The 18,647-nt window shown below is 39.0% G+C and overlaps 3 protein-coding genes across 7 annotated transcripts; 2 read left to right on the top strand and 1 right to left on the bottom strand.

The window, feature by feature from the left end:
• Nucleotides 1-3,307, bottom strand: fam221a (family with sequence similarity 221 member A). Its single transcript, XM_051389783.1, has 6 exons — nt 3,039-3,307; nt 2,640-2,813; nt 2,353-2,543; nt 2,023-2,096; nt 1,740-1,872; nt 1-554 (listed from the first exon to the last, which is right to left on the bottom strand). The coding sequence occupies exons 1-6, from the start codon at nt 3,101-3,103 to the stop codon at nt 445-447; spliced, it is 747 nt and encodes a 248-aa protein (XP_051245743.1). The 5' UTR covers nt 3,104-3,307; the 3' UTR covers nt 1-444.
• A 240-nt stretch (nt 3,308-3,547) lies between these two features.
• ccdc126 (coiled-coil domain containing 126) lies at nt 3,548-8,325 on the top strand. Of its 2 annotated transcripts, none has more exons than XM_051389785.1 (3): nt 3,548-3,873; nt 5,846-6,452; nt 6,618-8,325. In XM_051389785.1, exons 2-3 carry the CDS (start codon nt 6,215-6,217, stop codon nt 6,866-6,868), a joined length of 489 nt encoding a protein of 162 aa, XP_051245745.1. In that variant the 5' UTR covers nt 3,548-3,873; nt 5,846-6,214; the 3' UTR covers nt 6,869-8,325. The 2 variants fall into 2 exon arrangements, with proteins under 2 accessions (XP_051245745.1, XP_051245746.1); XM_051389786.1 differs by having other exon boundaries at nt 3,558-3,794.
• Nucleotides 8,326-9,213: 888 nt separating this feature from the next.
• On the top strand, nt 9,214-15,980 carry tra2a (transformer 2 alpha homolog). 4 transcript variants are annotated; one of them, XM_051389781.1, is made up of 10 exons: nt 9,216-9,379; nt 10,244-10,560; nt 10,921-11,054; nt 11,249-11,486; nt 11,702-11,767; nt 12,954-13,142; nt 13,643-13,758; nt 14,069-14,233; nt 14,317-14,387; nt 14,603-15,980. In XM_051389781.1, exons 2-10 carry the CDS (start codon nt 10,549-10,551, stop codon nt 14,611-14,613), a joined length of 1,002 nt encoding a protein of 333 aa, XP_051245741.1. In that variant the 5' UTR covers nt 9,216-9,379; nt 10,244-10,548; the 3' UTR covers nt 14,614-15,980. The 4 variants fall into 4 exon arrangements, with proteins under 4 accessions (XP_051245740.1, XP_051245742.1, XP_051245739.1 ...); XM_051389780.1 differs by lacking the exon at nt 10,244-10,560 and having other exon boundaries at nt 9,214-9,379; nt 14,069-14,227; XM_051389782.1 differs by lacking the exon at nt 10,244-10,560 and having other exon boundaries at nt 9,215-9,379; nt 11,249-11,414.
• Nucleotides 15,981-18,647: the final 2,667 nt, after the last annotated feature.

Genomic DNA, 18,647 nt, shown 5'->3' with positions numbered 1-18,647 from the left:
ATGTGTTAAATACACCATTTTTAATCTTGAGTATGTATTTAAGTGTATTCAGGGTCTGTCAAACTGTGATTGGTTCAGGTTATGTCTTAAAAGACAAATAAACTGCATCAAATTTGGTAATCTGGATCAACATAGTAATGTTGCCAATGGCTCCCCACACTCAAACCTCTGATTGGATCAATATATTGTCAGTTAATGGTTCTGTTGTTTGGTGGGATTAATCACTACTGTTGCTGACAGTTGATTATACCACAGTGTCACGACTCTGACAAAGACAGCCACTTCACTGAAAAAAAGTTTAGCTGTGAAACAATGAAAATACTCTTAAGCTTTGGATAAGATTAAAGGTTACAGATCAAAAGATTTGTATGATTTATTAGATAAATCTGAATTGTCCAATATTTAATGGATGGTTTGACAGATGAACAAGAAGAATGTTGTATTTCACTGTTTGTTGGTCTCTCTCTTACAGTGAATAAGAGCTGTTTTAGTAGAGGCTTCTTTGATCCTTGACGCTGAGCATCTCTGCTGGCAGCCATCTTCTCTGTCTTGATCTGAAAAAGATGCAGCAGAGATTATGAAAATCAAACGTGACAGGTACCAGCAGTGGATCTTCTATACCTCACAGGTGTGGAACTTAAATCAAACCTATGTTGTGTGCATTAACTATACCAGGATGTGAAATACAAATGGTGTTAAAACAAAAGGCTTATATTCTACAGAATGCATTTATCTGGAGTCACTTGTTAACATTAAATGTGTTTATCATATAATCATATACTATGATATATACTTTAAAATAGAAGTTATGATGGCTACATACAATTTGAGTATTTAGAAGAGTGTGTGACATTCGAACGTGAAACTCTTAACTCAGTACTGTATGTGCAAAGTACATGCTAAATTGTGGAGTAATCAGTCAACAGCTTATTAAATCATAAATAATTAACTACACATAAACTGATTTAAAAATGAATTAATGTGGCACATTCAATCATTAATTCAATTTCCAGGGATTTCAGAAGAGGTGAAAATTACTGCAGTGATTGGTCTGATAAAATTTGCAAACTTAACGTGGCACACTGAAAAATTTTTCTTCAACCATTTCAGTGTTTCCAAACATATCCATTATACAGTAACATTATAACAAAATGTTCTCCTTACATGTGTATGTAAGCGTCACAAGTTATGATATATGTCAATTCAAGACCTCTGTGTGATCACTGTAGTCATCCAACATACTGAAGATGAATCTTAAAAGAAATTAATCTCAATGAATCTTTCAACAATATAAAATATGTGTTTTTTCTCCCACAGATCTACTACAAATGTAGTCTAGATGGGAAATCAATATGTTGATGAACATGTACAAATCCCTACTGTGCAGACATGTTTAATGATCACTGATGCTGTGCTGCTCTTTGCTGCCCTCACATGCCTCTTAAAGGAACTTTTCCTCATCTTTAGTGCAACGCGTGCCACATATCCAAACAAAGGCAGACTCCATGAAAGAATGTCTGAGCTGAAAAATGGCTTGTATTCGTTTTTGCTGGGAGATGATGTTGCTCCATGTGACTCTACAAGTTCAATGAATGTTCCAGACACAGAGTAGGGCACCTCTCCCATAGCACACATGTATGCACATACACACGTTTAAAATGGATCCTGCTGCTGCAGCTTTCCATTACAGACGGGGATTAAATTGTCACACATAGGCCTCACATATATATAGTGCTCACCTGATCCACCGGCTTCCAAAGCGAGGTAACCATCCAACAAGGAGCTGAACCCCGTCAGCCCCCCCATGGCCGCATAAGGGACATCCCTGCCTATGGGCCGACCACGTGCCTCCCTCTCTAGCTTTGTCTCAACCTGCCAAGAAAATGATTCTGAGTTCAAATCAACTAATGAAGTCTGCAACTTTAAATGGTAGCAATATTGCAAATCTATATTTAGTATTAGTAATTATTAGTTAGTTTTTTTTTTTTTACTCCAAGGACTTGTGTTTGATGTTTGACTCACCAGGGTCTGGTGGACAGAGCTGGGCTGGCCACACCCACAGGCGTAGGAGCTTTGGAACCCAGAACAGAAAGTGCCTGAAGAGAAGAGAAAATAATATTTAACTGTATAAAATTTTTTCCCCCTAGGATTGTGATAGAAATGTTACATTGTTCATCCAATCACAGCGAACAAATGTTCTTGACGTCAAACCCAAGAAGATTAGGGTTAGGGGCACGGGGTGGTTGTTAAAAGGTTTGCTATGATTGGATGATTCTGTCACCATCCTAGGAAAAAATAAAAATCTGGATAAAATGCTAGAGTTACTTTGGGCTAGGGTGATTTCATACTCACACTTTTTGCACAAGTGGCCAGTAGCTTCACTGTGTTCCTGAGGTAAGTGTTTACACCTGCAGCGGACAGGGTTCGGGCCAATTTGGGGAATAAACTGGTAGGCAGGACAATGACATCCTCTGACCTGGCATGGTAGAGCGAGGGGTCGCTCAGAGGGAACCACTTCAAAGTCAGTCTTGTGCTGCTTGTACCTGGACAAAATTACATTACTCAAAATGTGTTTGTTTATGTACGTCTATGTGTGTGGTGGAGTGCGGTGGAGAGGGATGCCTGGTGTCATGTACTACCTATGAGTACAGAAGCACTGTGTCTCAGGGCCAATGAGTTTGCAGTCGATACCCCCTGGTACCCCATAGCTCACATACAGCCTGTTGTTCAGTCGTAGGGGGAGGACCTTCCTCTTGTACTCCTCATATTGCTCTGGAGTGAACAGTTTTCCTCCATCATCATCACCTACAATCCTTGAAAAGTCAAACCATCATTGTTAACATAAGTTACATATACAATGAGCTGATAAAACTGTTATTTGTATTGTAATTTAGCTGTTACATCAATCCCTCTGCAGTTAGCATTAGCTGGTTGTCACATGCTGCTGGTGACTTGCGAGAACCCTGTAACTTAGATTAGATTAACTAAAGTCATGAGACAGAAGCATACATAACGTTACGTCTAACGTTGAGACTGACCTTCTGTACTCACAGTAGTCATCCACTGCCTTTAAAGCTGAGTTATCGAGACACACTGTCTCCATTTTTTTTTTTTAAATCCCCAAATTGATAGCTGTGGGCTTTTTTGTCTTACACGGTAAACAACTAACCACTGTTTACCGCCAGCTTTACAGTTGTCATGGAAATGGTTCACACGTCCCTCTAACGGTCCCAAAGTGAACTACAAACACACTCACACGCACGCGCACACACAGGGGGGAGCAACATTAGAAAACTTGGTAACGGCCAACGGCTATATTAACATTAGCACCGATGCTAGCTTAGCAAACCCCCTGTGCATCGTGTTTCCACAAACTTTACGAGCCTATGTTTTTTTTTACCGCAGTACACACGCTACAGTGAAACTTAACGGTTTACCGGCATTTAAGGCAATTTTACTACTCATTTTATTTTTTTTATCGCCTGTACGTTAAGTAAAATACATTTCCCATAATGCCGTGGTAATGACGCACGCAGTAGACGTTCAGGGGAACCATGACAGTCAGCACAATTGCATGCTTGGAATTTTAGCTACCGACTTTTGCCTTCTGAGTCCGTGGAGGAAGAAAGCCGAAATGACTACCAGAGTGAAGAGACACCGCAACATGAAGCTCGGCAGCTAACATTTGTAGCGCAGACAGCCGGCTGGTCGAGATATTTGAACCAGCGACAGCAACGACAGCAACGACAGCCGTGGGTTGCCAAACAAGAAGCATCATTCAGTGTCAGCCAGAGGTAACATTAGCAGCTGGAGCTCTCAGCCGAGCTCGTCTCTGCTTCTCTGGAGCCTATAAATCCATGCTTCAACCTCAAGGTAGCTTCACATACAACACACTGGGGGTCATTTATCTGTGTTTGATGAGATTTGCTACGTTTGCGTGTAATATTTTTTTAGTAGCTGCTAACAATTTTTTTTTTTTTTAAACAATTTTAGGTGTAAAAGTCTTTAAACCAACTATCCGAAATTAGTAGGCCTTTCATGTGTCTTTTTTTTTCTAAAACAAAGGGTTGGTTAGTTTACTTTTCATGTAGCTACATGTGCACATTGTGTAACAAATGAGTTAAGCGAGTCAACATGTTTGCTAAGTTATTGATCTGTGGTTTGTTACTAGGACTCGGTGGCTGTCTAGGCTGGGTCATATACACAATAACATAAGATTGTATATCTTATCTTACATACGTCCTCCACCCTAACATTGTTGACCTTTTAGCTTTCAATTTATACTCTACATATCAGCTGATTCAATCGGCTGCTGAGCCAACCTGCTGCTCATTCACAGGTTCCAGCTGTTGTGGTCAATATATAACCTCTAGATGAGGTATTTTGCCTGATACCATGTGCCTTATCACTGTCAATCATCCCATTAGGTACACTATATTTAAACCGTCCTCTAAACAAGTGGAACAATCATTGTCTGAAGCCTTGGCCTAAATGGTGTGCCTTTCCATGGAACAATGCTCAGGCCAGGTGAATAGCCAGACATGACATGTGTTTGAATACCAGATTCATCTGCTTGTCATCAAGTGTCAACTCTTTGATTAAGTAAGATGGATATAAGATAGATATGATGTTTTGACTGATATATGGAAGGCAGATCTGTTTGGTTTAGTTTGGCAGTTTTTCTTTTAAATGTACAGCACTTTAATCTTTTAATCTTGGCTTTATATATGAAGTTATGGTGACTACTGTAATTTTATAATGAAATAGAAGACCTAATATGACATGATTTTACACATTTCAAGTTCAGAATTAGATGCAAAATGTATTTTTTAGCTGCTTATTGAGACTAGAAGCTAAAAGTAGCAATACTTAAAGTGCGTGGTAGAGCTTTGTCTGGTGTTGCAGATGTTTTTCAACTGTTACTTTCATGACATCGTTGCACCTTGCTTTCACTTTCCCCTCTTTTTCTAGATAGCATAGTAGTACCTGGGTCAGAGGAAGGATGTGTGTGTGTGTGTGTGTGTGTGTGTGTGTGTGTGTGTGTGTGGTGTGGATAGGGGCTGGAAAGCATAGCTAAACGGATTCTGTTACCTTTCTTTTCATAATTTATTCTCTCAGTCACTGTCCCCACTCTGACCTCAACAGGAAGTGACACTCCCAGGCTCAAAAGAGAAGTCTCAGAGAATGAACTTGGTGACAAAATTGTGAAAACTGAGAAATGATCACCTAATTTCCCTTGCATGCACACCGTACACTCACAGGCTGTTTGTCAGTGAAATAACCTTTTGTAGAGGTGGGATTAGAGAATGAATACCCTCAATGCTTCCAGTCTGTTGCTGTGCCTCCTATTTGGAGCTGCAAAGTGGGTCCCATGAAATCTAAACGGGTAATCAGGTTTCTGGTTCAAGAGAGCTGAAAAACATTTGTTGATGACTGGGTTATTGTGCACCCTGACCCAAAGCCTGTTTTTAATAATAGTTAAATAGTCGATGTAGCCACCAGGTCCTTGCCAATAATGATGTGGATTTTGTTCTTTGTCCAGCACATGCAGTCTTGTTTGTGTCTGTTGGAAAATCTTTGTGCATTCATCCACCAGAAATGAATAAAAACCACAATACTCAGCAGGGCTCTGAGCTCAATTTGTATTAACATACAGTTGGCTACAGAAACTACCATTAAAGTATTTTTTGGTACACAGTAGAATGAGTTATGAAATTGCAGCACCACAATATGAAAATGATAGCATAATAAAATAATCTCTAAGTGCTAACAATAAGAAATGTTTCCATTGTGTTTCTTTCATTTTGTTAATTTTATCTGTGTTATCTCTTCTATCTTTTCTCAGTATACTTCTCCAGCATATTCAACAATGTCTGCGGATCCCCTGCCTGAATGCCCAGTCTGCATTGATGATTTGAGGTTAGACATCTTACAACCAAAACACCTCTCTGAAACACCCTGACTGCCGGTGTCTGTGGAACACAGCTGCCTTCGAGTTCCTCTTCCTGGCCTTTGCTGTTGATCAACCATACTCTAACTCTAGGAATGCTTTGTAGCAACCTCTGGATAAAGACACCGGAAAAGAGAATTTCCCTGTAGAAATCAGGGGGAAAATCAGTATATTAAGTTACTGGTATATCCACACCCAAGAAAAGACCTTCAGCCTCAGACAGGGCCTCTCCAGCTGCCCCTCCCCCTTGCCACCCCAAGTACCATGCTGGGTACACTCCTGCGGAGGAACATGTCCCAGAAGCTGAGTGTGCTGCTGCTGGTATTCGGCCTGGCGTGGGGGCTTATGCTGCTGCGCTACACTGTGCAGCAGCCTCGCCATCAGAGCAGCGCCGAGCTACGTGAGCAGATTCTGGAGCTCAGCCGGCGATACGTCAAGGTCCTAACAGAGGAGAACCAGAATGCACCAGGTGGGCCACAAGGAACCTCCATGGCTGGTTACGGTAAGCATTTAAGAAGAAGTCAGGAATGATACTATTCACTACTGCACACATCAAATGACTTGCTTACTCCTGTATGAACGTGTGTGTTTTATAGTTGTAAAAAAAAAAAAACATACTCAAGCATTGATTTGTCATCTCTCTCCACTCTCTCTCATTTACACACAGCTGATCTGAAGAGGACTATAGCTGTGTTACTGGATGATATTCTGACACGGCTGGTCAAACTGGAGGGGAAAATCGAGTTGGTGGTCAATGCCTCCTCCACTAACACCTCCCACACAGCAGGGGGCGATCTTGCTTCTGCTCCCGCTGCCCTACAGAAATCCTCAAAGCAGGAGACACCTGGCAGCCACCCAGGGACGTCACGCCTTCACCCACACATCCCTAATAGGCCTCGGCCACATCAAGGAGCATAGTCTTGATAGAAGTATTGGTTGTTGGGTTTTTTTGTTTTGTTTTTTTGCTTTTCAGCACATCACACTTTCCAGCATTTATCACTGATGTAACAACATCAGAAACGTGAAAAGCAATAGTGAGACATATGGACATCCAGAAACTGAAACTTCTCAGATGGATGCTTTCTCAGAAATGTTCAGCCAACTCAGAGGGAAGAAGAGGGACTTCTTTATGCTCTGTCCTATCATATGCTGATATTTATTTATTTTTTACCAAGACTATCCAGAACCTTTTTTTTTTTTAAATATTTGCATTGCTGATTTTATTTGGTTTAAATTTTAGCTTCTTTTTTTTATAATGCCATATTTGAATCTTGTGACTGTTAAAACAGATGCAAAGAGGTATAAACACTCTTGAAACTGAACCTGATTCTCATACGCTTTATCTTAAAAATGGCTTAAAATGCTCATCTATCTACATTGTAAACAATTTTACAATACTGCTTCAACATATCAAAATGCTGAACTAAACAGTAGTAGCTGATATTTAGGGATAGCTACATTTCAGTTTTTAGCTGGAATACTGTACTGAAGAAGATTCTACGTTTAGCTTACACATACAGTTTTAAGGATAATTAAACTGTATAGTTCACCTGTTAGAGATAATCCAAAGAATGTTATTTGCACTCCATCTGAAGGGAGTATACATGTGTATTCCCAATTGCTGCAAGACAGTGAGTTTTATGCAGAATATGATTGGATGATGCCTAATTGCAACCGTAAACAGGAGCGTGTGTGTGCTTTGTCTCTGTTGAAATCCAATGGTTCCTCCTTCACCTGGAGTTGAGAAATGTTTTAATATAGTTGTGGAGCAGATTGAATGTACCGTGTAGTCAGGCTTCAGCCCTGCATTGCTGTTGAGATGACTGACATACTGCTTACACATGTTCAGGGTTCATGTTGCACTGTGACTCTATAGAGATTTTCTAAAAATACTGGACTCACCCTACCTTGGCTGTACGAATATCTTAGAAGGGTGGACATCATGTCCTGTAATTTTCATTCTTCCAGCCTTTCTGCTGGCCCTGAGTGTGGTTTCTATAATACTGAGCAACTCAAACACCTCACCCTGGGCCGTCCAGAGGAAGAAGATCTTTAATTTGCTCATCATGATGCTCATTAACATTGTGACTTTGTGCTGCAAGAAAGAAAGGCAATACTGGGATTGTATGAGACAAAGTAACTGTGGGTGGCATATTAAAATATGAGGAAAAAAACTGCTTCATAATGTTGCACATTACAAGCTTAACTGTGGGTGAAGGCCACCAGATTGAATGATTTAACTGTGGTTCGAGTGTGTCAACACTGAGTGATGCCATAAATGTACTTTGCTTCATAATGCTAAAGTAGAAAAGATTGTGAGCCAGTCAGGTGCTGTGAGATAGCTTTACTAATAAATTGACCTCATGGAAAAATGATTCTCCCCCCCATTTTAAATCCATTTTATATCAGATCCACCACTTAATTCCTACACATTAAATGTGTTTAATAAAACATGCCTAGTGTCATTTAGGAGAGTTTACATCATGTGTCTCACAAAACGGAAATCCAGTTGTATTTGCTTCTAATCATATATTCAGCCATAGATTGTATCCTCCATGAGGGGTGATTGAGTATGCATAAGTGAATGTAAGACCAGTTTTCGATTTGTTCAGGTTTTACTGACCCCACTGCAAAACCCTGAAGTACTTCATGTTATAAACATACTGTCAGTGGTTATAAGAAAATTCCGTCTTACTGTGGACAGAGGTGGAAAGTAAGAGTCTGTTCAAGCACTGTGTTTAAGTACAATTTCGAGGTACTTATGTCTGTGTATTTGTATTTCCATTTTATGCTATTTTCTAATCCTACTCCAATACATTTACTTGACAGCTGGCAAGAGGTAAGGATTTTACATTACATTACATTAAAAATTGGCAGCTTATAAAATATAATCCATTACTGCAGACTGAGCTACCAGACAGTATGTAAAGTAAAATAAGCTCCATCTCAACCAGCTTTAACATTCAAATGATTATTTCAATAACATGCATGATTATGGTAACTATAACAATGAATGCAGGCATTATCCATAATGTGTACAATAGTTTTACCTTTTAAGATTTTTAATGCAGAACATTTACTTGTAATGGGGTGATTTGTATGCCGTGGTATTGTTTTTTCTACTTAAAAGATCAACATTTTCTTCCTTCCGCTTCAGAAGTTTTCAGGGTGTTTAATGAGACGTTCAAGTACGCAAAGTTTTTGCATTAAAGGGGCGAGGGAGACGAGACCGGATATGACATCAGATTCTGCAGTACGTAAACATACCAGATACCACCCACCACCTCACGCGCCATCTTCTAGCTAGTAGCCGGCCAGAATAACGCACAGTAAAACCTTAGTGCAGTTTATTTTTGACAAAAAAATACTCTGTCGTACTAGCTATACTGAACAATGAGTGACATTGAGGATGGAAATTACGACCGACGGGTAAGTAGTTAGACTGAATGAAATTAAATATCTCCCTTTCTTTCTTTTCCTTCCGTGTGTCTGCCGATAGAGTACACCGTAGGCGAATTCACCGCTAACGCCAGCGACTGTAACGTGAACAGCTACATTTGAGCCAACGCTAAATTAAAAGCTAAACGACGACGTTGGCTAATGCTTTGTTGTGTAACGTTACCTGTGTTAGAAAGGCAGAGAAGTGTGTTTTTTGTTTTTTGTTTGTTGTTTTGTTTTTTGGTTTTGCCTCAACCCAACAATGTTCTTCAAAGTATTTGGTGCACGAATGTTTCCCGCTCTGCTAGCGAGTCTGCCTCAACCAAACTCCTCTTAACGGCAACCTACGTTAGCTTAAGAAAACCACCCGCCACAGACCGTAATATTTGCAATTTGTGCTATTTTTTTTTGCGTTATCAGTTGAATGCATTACACCCGAGTCACTCACTCAATTAATAACGAGCTATCTCCCACGTTTGTATATCGTTCTTTTGTGCGGATATCACGGTTAGTGCTGCAGCCATTGTTGCACTTTGACAACCTTTTGTTTTTCCTGATTTAGCTTTAAGGTAACTTAAGTCCTAAGCCTCTCTTCCTTCCCTGCTTTCACGCTCTTATTTTGCAAATTGAAACATTGCTACAACTTATACTTAATTTCTTTACTTGTACCATGTAGCTTAAATTGTAACTCTGCTCATTCACGTAATTTTTTTTGGAATATTAAAACTTTATGTAGCAACAATGTAATTGTACTGCATTCAGTGTTCCTTTTCATTTCATATAAAATATTCTTTTTTTTTTTTTTTTTTTAAAACCTATGATCTTAATTTTATTAAATGTTCTTTTTTCATTAAGGTTATTGATCGTGAAGGATTTGAAGAGTTTTATCCAAGAATGCTGAAGAAAATTTTCAAGATAAAAGAAGGCTAATGAAAACATGTACAGAGCAGAACATAGAAGTGGAAAGGGAGGAAATGTGACGGAAGAATGGTGTCAGATAGAAGCGCTTGCAGTGTAATGGCTAAAATGAAACTGGTTTCAGTTTGGGTGAAGAGAGGAAAAACAGACCCGGAATCAGAAAATGAGAAAACTGAAAAAAGAAGAATGAAGAACGATAGAAATCCTGAGAGAAGGGAGTAGCGTGTAAAGAATCTGGAAGAATGAATGTGTCCGTAGGTTAAGTAAATATACTGTTTGTGTCACAAATGTCTTTCTATACCATGCTCCTTTTATGTAACATGAAAATGCATGTTTCATTTTTTTCCCCCTGATGGCCCAGGTGGACATGGAAATAGACCTGTTATATACATTTGATTTACATGGTTAATAATAGGACAAAACCAAAGATTAACTTATTGAAATTATAAGATTACTAACCCTTTCCTCCACAGTACATAAGCTGTGCATTTTAGACAGGTGTACTGTATGTGTCCAACATACTCTACCACATCTCACTATTGATTGTGTTTCTGTATAAAGAAATAAATGTATTTGTCCATGAGAAAGTTGTTAACATGCTGCTGTGGCAATAGGGGTCACGCTCCCCATCTAAATCGGATCGTGAGAGTCCAGCTCGGGTCAAGTCGGAGAGCAGGTCCGGCACCCCGAGCCCATCCCGGGCCTCCAAACGCTCCGAGTCCAGATCCCGTTCTCGGTCAAAATCTAGGTATGTTGTTGCCATTTTATAATAGCCTTTGTGATATTGTGATCATATCACGAACAAATAAACGCTCATTAGGGGCTGAAATGTGTCACTCAGTGATTTGAAGCCTTCCTTTTCTGTCACTATCATCTCTAACTTTTCATTTGTTGTGTACCAGTGAATTTATTGCCTCTTTTTTTCTCCTGTATCCTTTTCAGGTCTCGTTCTAGGCGGCACTCAAACCGCCGCCATAGCCGTTCACGCTCTCGGTCCTATTCCCACCGGAGGAAGTCCCGCTCTCGTTCCTACAGCCCTGAATACCGCCGCAGGAGGAGCCAGAGTGCTTCCCCTATGTCAAACCGGCGCCGTAACACTGGCAGCAGGGTGAGTCTGATGAGATCTGAAGATGGGGCAAAGTACAGCAGGCAACAGAAGGAGAACCAGAAGACACTTTGTGTATGCACGCACACATTGATATGGTGATAGTACTGAAATTTTGAACACATTTAGAATTTCTCCTTTAAAGTCAGGAGCAAGTGAATTTCTTATTCTTATTTCTGAGGAAGTGTAATTTTTCTGATGTTTGTGGTTAATGCTGTGGGAAACCACTTTAAACTGACATTTAATAACCCCTTTTTATTAACCTTCCCCTCCTTCCATTATATCAACAGAGCCATGACTTGACAAAAGAAGCATACAGTCATGGTGGTGGTGGTGGTGGTGATGCCGATGTTAGGGTATGTGGACCTTTTTAACATATTTTGGGCAAGAGAAATGTACTGTTTGTATGTGGGTCAAAGGTGCTGCTCCCAGTGTAGTACTTGATTTGAGATAAAGGGTAAATATAACTTAGAGGAAATCAAATAGAACTTTGCACAGTATATTTAGACAGTGGGGCTTGTTTGCAACCAAAATGGCATATTACAGTGATATCTGATGTCTGCAATGTGCATAGGATCACCTTCTGAATTAAAGTATATTTTGTAACACTGGTTCAAAGTGGGCATTGGCCAACTTAACATGGTAATTTTATCACTTAAATATAATATCTGCATGATTTCAGGTGTTTGTCAGCATTCTTAGTTATAATGTGATATATCTCTGTTTTATTATAACAACTAGAAAAATATGTATAGTTAAAGTAATATATATGTATACTTCTTAATGCATTCTTGAACTTTACTGTAACAATGTGATCTAAGCAAGGGAGCCGTGAATGTTTTTGATCAAATGGCTAATGGAAAATGCTAAATAAAGCGTGCATTTTATATGGGGAGACATTGATGTTTAGTCATAAATCAGGGCAGGTACTTTTAGATCTGTTTTTCTTTCAGCACCATGTTAGACTTTAGTTTGTGTAATGTCAATAGTGTTTATAGTACACTGCTGCTTTAAGCGGTCCATGTGATCATGCAAAGCAGGAATTATGTGAGAAAGAGCAAAGGAGGCAAATGAAATGGGTTTTGTACTACATGTAATTGTCCCAGGGGCATCATTTTTGAAAGCTCTTTAAGGGGTTATTAAAGCTGTCAAAGTTTACCCACTGAGCATTTACTGTTGGATTGGTACAACTGGAGATGCTTGAAGAGAATGGTTTTGTTACCCTGTAAAAATTTACATAGATTCTTATCTTTTAGTAGCAACTGCCTTAGTTGTAAGCTAGTAATGTAAGAGAAAGTATCCACTGTAGTTGGAGTAGTACCTCCTCCATAAACAGCAGCTAGTAATAGTTTTTTTTAAAGTTAATTAACAACAATCAAAACTAAATTAATTCATGATATTTTTGGCACAGATTTGTGCCCAGTGAATTTAACAAACACAATGCTTTCATGAGTATGAAGAAGCATAATAAATCCAGTAAATGGATTTTGTATGCGAAGTGTAAGATGGATAAACTCTAACCCTTATTATTAACCCTTCTAGGCGAACCCTGATCCCAGCACATGTCTGGGCGTGTTTGGCTTGAGCCTGTACACCACAGAACGTGACCTGAGGGAGGTGTTTTCACGCTATGGTCCTCTGGCAGGGGTCAATGTGGTGTACGACCAGCGCACGGGTCGTTCCCGTGGCTTTGCCTTTGTTTACTTCGAGAGAATTGAGGATTCCAAAGAGGTATGGGAAATGTTTGTGGTTTTGTTAATTGGTCAGAAAGCCGATGATCTTATCTTCTGGTCCCAGGGACTCATCTGTTTTCTGTCGTTTGATGTAGTTAATTCCATTCATCTGGTGTTTAAGGTGTAAAATACTGACTAATTAGATGAATATGAAAATTGGCATGGCTGTAGATTCTAGGAGTAAAGAGTAGTGTAATAAAGTGTCATTTTTAAAACTATAATTCTACCTCTATGTACTGTATGGTCATTAGCAACCACAAATTGTCTGGCACTTTGTTTTCATAGTAGTATACGCAGGTTCAAAGGTATTTTCCTTAAGACAAAACCACTCATGTTTTTTATTTAGGTGTGATGACATAAATATGCCACTAGGTGTCGGCCTTGCCAAAAATTCTCTCACATTGTCATGGTTCACAGTATGTTATGTAGGTGGGCCATTTGTGACTTACATTTGTCTGATAAAATCTTTTGTCTTCTCCTGCCTCTTGTGTTTCCTAGGCAATGGAGCGAGCCAATGGCATGGAGCTGGATGGGAGGCGCATCAGAGTGGATTACTCCATTACCAAACGTCCCCATACCCCCACACCAGGAATCTACATGGGACGACCAACTCAGTAAGATCAACACAAATGTAAAATCCTGCATATCAGTTACCTTAACCTGTTGTCTGACATTGGATATTCATACATGGTTGAAGTCCCTAAGAAGCACAAATGCACATTTGAGCCAACGTGAGTAGCAAAAATTGGGATGGCAATAATGTTCTCATGTCAGAGCTTGCTCATATAATTTTGGTGTCTAAAACCATCTTTCTTGAATTGCATTCATGATTTGTAACAATTTATATCAGTTTTGACATGGTGCTATGTTTTTCAAGAGATAAGACATCTGGAGGTCATGGCCTTGTTTTTCTTATTTCAACAGCAATGGAGGTGGGGGTGGCGGTGGTGGTGGCGGCGGTGGTGGCGGCGGCGGCGGCGGTAGTGGCGGAGGTGGCAGTGGTAGCAGCAGGAGGGGGAGAGACTCATACTATGACCGTGGTGGCTATGACCGCTATGACAGATATGACGAGTATGACTATAGGTACAGGTGAGTAATAATTTGTGAGAACAAGCCAATGTTACACTGTTACATGGGAGAAAATGTATTCAATTTTCTTTGTCTCTTTGCAGTCGCAGGCGCTCTCCATCACCGTACTACAGTCGATACAGGTCTCGCTCACGGTCTCGCTCCTACAGCCCACGTAAGTGTGAAGAGAAATGCATACAATAAAAAGATTGCCTAACTGTATCTATTGTATCATCTTCAGACATGAAATCAGACTGCTGTTAAAATGCATATTTGAACATATTTGTGTATCTTGATCACTGGTGAAAGCAGATTTGTTTAATTAGTAATTTACTAACTTCAATGTAATGTAATAACTGGACTAACAGAAATGTCATTTTCATTTTGCAGGGCGATACTAAGTTGTTTCTTCCGACGTTCAGCTTCCCTCCAATAATTGATGGGTGTGTGATTCATCGAGGTGTTTCTGAGGGGAACATTTTGAATTAGCATGACTATATCAACAGAACTCTTAAGTTTGAGATAGTTCCTGTTTACATGCAATAGATGTCTTAATTTTTAGACGTTTTAATGCATCTGTGTTGCAGATGTTGAGTGTGAGCAGAGAACTCAGCTGTTGGTCACTGTTTCTCATTCTTGGACTACCTTCCTTTCCTCTTCATTTTCTGCAGCATTGATACCTTTTTTCCTATTAAGTGATGGTTTATGAAATTTATTGCACTGATCAATGTAAACATGACCCTTGTAATCTTGGGGAAAGAACTGGGTTTTAGTAAATGATGATGACACTTAATTTTACAACCTGTATTACATACATAGGAATACACTCTCTGGTTGTACAGTAAAGATAACAGATTAATCTCAATGTTACCTTGCACTTACTGAGTTTATTGGTAAGTAGCAGGTAAATTGGGCTGTAAAAAGAAGTGTTCCCAGCAATCAGTGGTTGGCTCTCTGCTCACATTCAGGCCCTATTGACACCTGGCATTAACATGCATCTTGGGTGATCTAATCACAAGTGGACAGCTCCAAGTACGCCAGTTCACTCCTGGCTTTACAAATACGTCTTGAGGGACCACTTGTGATCGGATCTCCCTTTCCCGCTCTATATGTAAATAAACGCGTACATCATTTGAGTTTGCAATAATGAAATGCGTTGTTTCAGCCAGTGGGAGGCAGTAATGCACTTCCTGTGCCTGGTCTGCAGGAAGTTTGCCAAGACTTGTTTTGTTCTTTGTACTGACTCTTCGGCCCTAATGTTAATCAGACAGTGTGTTTTATGTGTACTCCGTCCACAAGAATCCATTTTGCCTGTTGTGGCTTCTCGTTTCTCACTCTAATATGACGCCATTGGCATGCGAATGAATATGTACTTCCTCTTACGCAGAGAATGTCAGTTCAGTAGACAGTCCTGCAATGTAGCCCAGGAAACATTTATGTACGTATTGCTAAAATAAAAATGTGGCCATAGGCAGTCCAGACCACCTCCAAATGTGGTCTGGGTGTGTGGCTGAATCTTAATGTGTCCTCAATGTGTCTTGGGTGCATTCACACCTGTACTTAGGTGTCCACTTGTGATTGGATGACCCAGGGCACATGTTAATGCCAGGTGTAAACAGGGCCTCTTGTCTTTTTTTGTTTGGTTTTGGGGTTTTTTTTTAGTCAAGGGAGTCATCATTTGAGTTTCTCCAGAGAGTTTTATTATCATGTATTACATTTTTTATTGTTGTTTCTTTGTATCGAAATACAAATATATGAAAACTCCAAAGTTTGTAATGTGTTTTTCTGACTTAATGTGCATGAAATTAAAGTTGAGTTTTAGTTGTATAGGTGGGAGTTAATACTTTAAGTTGAGTGGGTGAGGTGGGAAATCAAGCTGGGAGAGTTTCACAGAATGAGACCAGTGCCAAGATGTTGTGCCTGACAAGTTTTATGTTCACACAAATTTAAAGTAGTTGATCTGGAGCCACTCTTTGAAACCACAATAGATTCTCCAATAGTTTAGTTTTTCTCTCATTCAGGTTACACCAATGAAAACATGCAAAGAAGGACTTTTACCAAACTTTTATTGGGTGGCTTTCATTACATAAGATACAAAGTTCACATGTGAGAAAACAGACTATTATTCAGAGTATTCTGTGACTGTACACTGTTCAGAGACATGTTGGTCAGAACATTCAGTTACAACAAAAGGGGTACTCAAAATGAGTTACTATGGTGCACATGAAAATGCAGTAACATCTTCACTTTCATGTGACTGACCTACCTCATCTTAACTATATTACATTTTCTTACTTAAAGTAACCAAATGTCCGCTTTACATTATAAAACAATGATAGAAGATGGCAAACTGTGTTCTGCATAAAATCAATCAATCACATTTTCCTGCATTAAAGAAAACAAATTGCATCAACACAACATGATTCCCAAGTAAGATACAGGTTTAGACATTTGACTTGGCTGGGACGAACAACATCTTGAAACCGAGTGGCTAATCATAAAAGTAAACCGGAAAGAATGGAGGGCTCTTTATCTGTAGACCTTAGCCTCAATAAGACATTTCATTCAAATGGGGTTAATAATCACTGCTGACATGTCATGGGGCCCCTCAGAGCTCTGCGTTCATTCACACTGACTCAAAGTTAATTCTGAAGGTTCCAAGGTAACCACCAACTGGAAGGCTACAAGGGTCAAAGTATGAAGTCTTTCTCAATAAAGATTCAGCACTCAAAGCCATAGTCACATGTCTATTGTATACGTTTGTGCTAATTTTCACCTTAGATTTTAGCAGTGAGTGAACTATAGTCGCTGCTTTTCCTTCACAGTTTTCTTGCGTAGGTTTGTGTAATAAAATAAGTAAATCAAAAGAATATTTATTGCCTACTAATTCATAGTCTAGTGCAGCATCATCTTAGCAGTTTTACATGGTAGAGAAGAGGTGCAGATTAAAGAAAATGCAGACAGTTCACTTGATTTTATGGTTACACGGGAGGTTGTGTGGTGATATATGAATTTATTTTTCTTCACTGAAATTGTACAATTTCACAGGTGTCATGGCAGGGAGACATCTACCAACAGGTTGACCAGTAGGGGACAGAATGGTTAGATGGGTAGTTTCACAATAATAGGATTCAATGCAGCCACCTCTCACCTATAGAACCTCAGCACAAATATTCATAAAAGATAGGCATATATATATAGTTTCTGGTTCAGAGAGAGGAGAATATTAAGAGTAATTTAAACTATTTGCTTGGAAGAAGCAGTCCACGCCTATTTCACGAAAAAGAAAAGATGAAATCAATGTGGCACTCCAGACACACACAGTGCATTCTGATTCTATATAATATATAATACTACTACAAATGTTCTCAGTTTTCCATCAGCTTTATCATGAAGTTGTACTATAGAGGTTTAATAATACAGAACCAAACATGTAGCTTTTACATAATGTATTTGTGATACAGAATAAAACTGAGCACTCCTAACGTACAGGATTATGTCTGAAGGTTAACAGGCAACAGCATGTTCATGTTTTCTATATGGTTTGAACACAGGATGGCTGGTGGGGGGTGAAAGCTTCAGTTCCCCACCTTTTGAGTTCTTCACGTCTGAGCAGTTAACATGAGGCTCAACTTGGAACAACAAACATTAACAACTGTTTGCTATTCCACCAGAACATGCTGATTATCTTACTTATCAGTCAGGGACATTGATGATACAGATGTCCAAAAGAAATATAATCTGACCCTTTTTTATCATTTTATTTTAAGGTTTATCTAAAGTTTTTGATCTTGCTCAGTGGAAGATGTTTTCTGGAAATGACATTTTTAGGGGTTGAATGCATTTATCTGTTTATATCTTAAATAAATGTGTCCAAATTCAACTAACAAACAGTTCTTTACGGTGCCATAAATGTGTTTGTATTGTTTTTCTTTTCCAACTGTAGGCTAGTTTATATCAACATAATAAAATATTTCATTATCAATTTAAAACTGTTTAAAACTTGGGATCAATGGTTTGCATATATGCTCACCTCAGATTTTAATACAAGTGACAATTGGACAGTGGAAAAGTTGAAACTATTATGTATTTGAAAATGTTTGTGGTTCACAAACCCTGTTAAAACCGCACCAAATATTGTATATTTCTATACTGAAATTAATTACCAAAATCATCAAGGGGGTGGATGATTACCTCCAATACTTTTACCTCAAGTCAATATTAACATACAGTAAATAACAACTATATTTTTAAACAAGAATTTGCTTTGCCACCTGAGAGAATATACAGTGTATTATATTCCACATTCAACAAACCATGCACTTTATTTTGCAATGAACATAATCTAATGTAAAATTACAAGTGTGAAAACTTGAAGCCCAACATGTGTCTCTCTTCTTTTAGACAAGAAGATATTGAAGAAATTGATTGCTTT

The sequence above is a fragment of the Dicentrarchus labrax genome, unplaced genomic scaffold, assembly GCF_905237075.1.
Source record: "Dicentrarchus labrax unplaced genomic scaffold, dlabrax2021, whole genome shotgun sequence".
Lineage (NCBI taxonomy): Eukaryota > Metazoa > Chordata > Actinopteri > Moronidae > Dicentrarchus > Dicentrarchus labrax.
The sequence above is the reverse complement of the archived record's forward strand: the minus strand, read 5'-3'. Positions and strand labels throughout refer to the sequence as shown.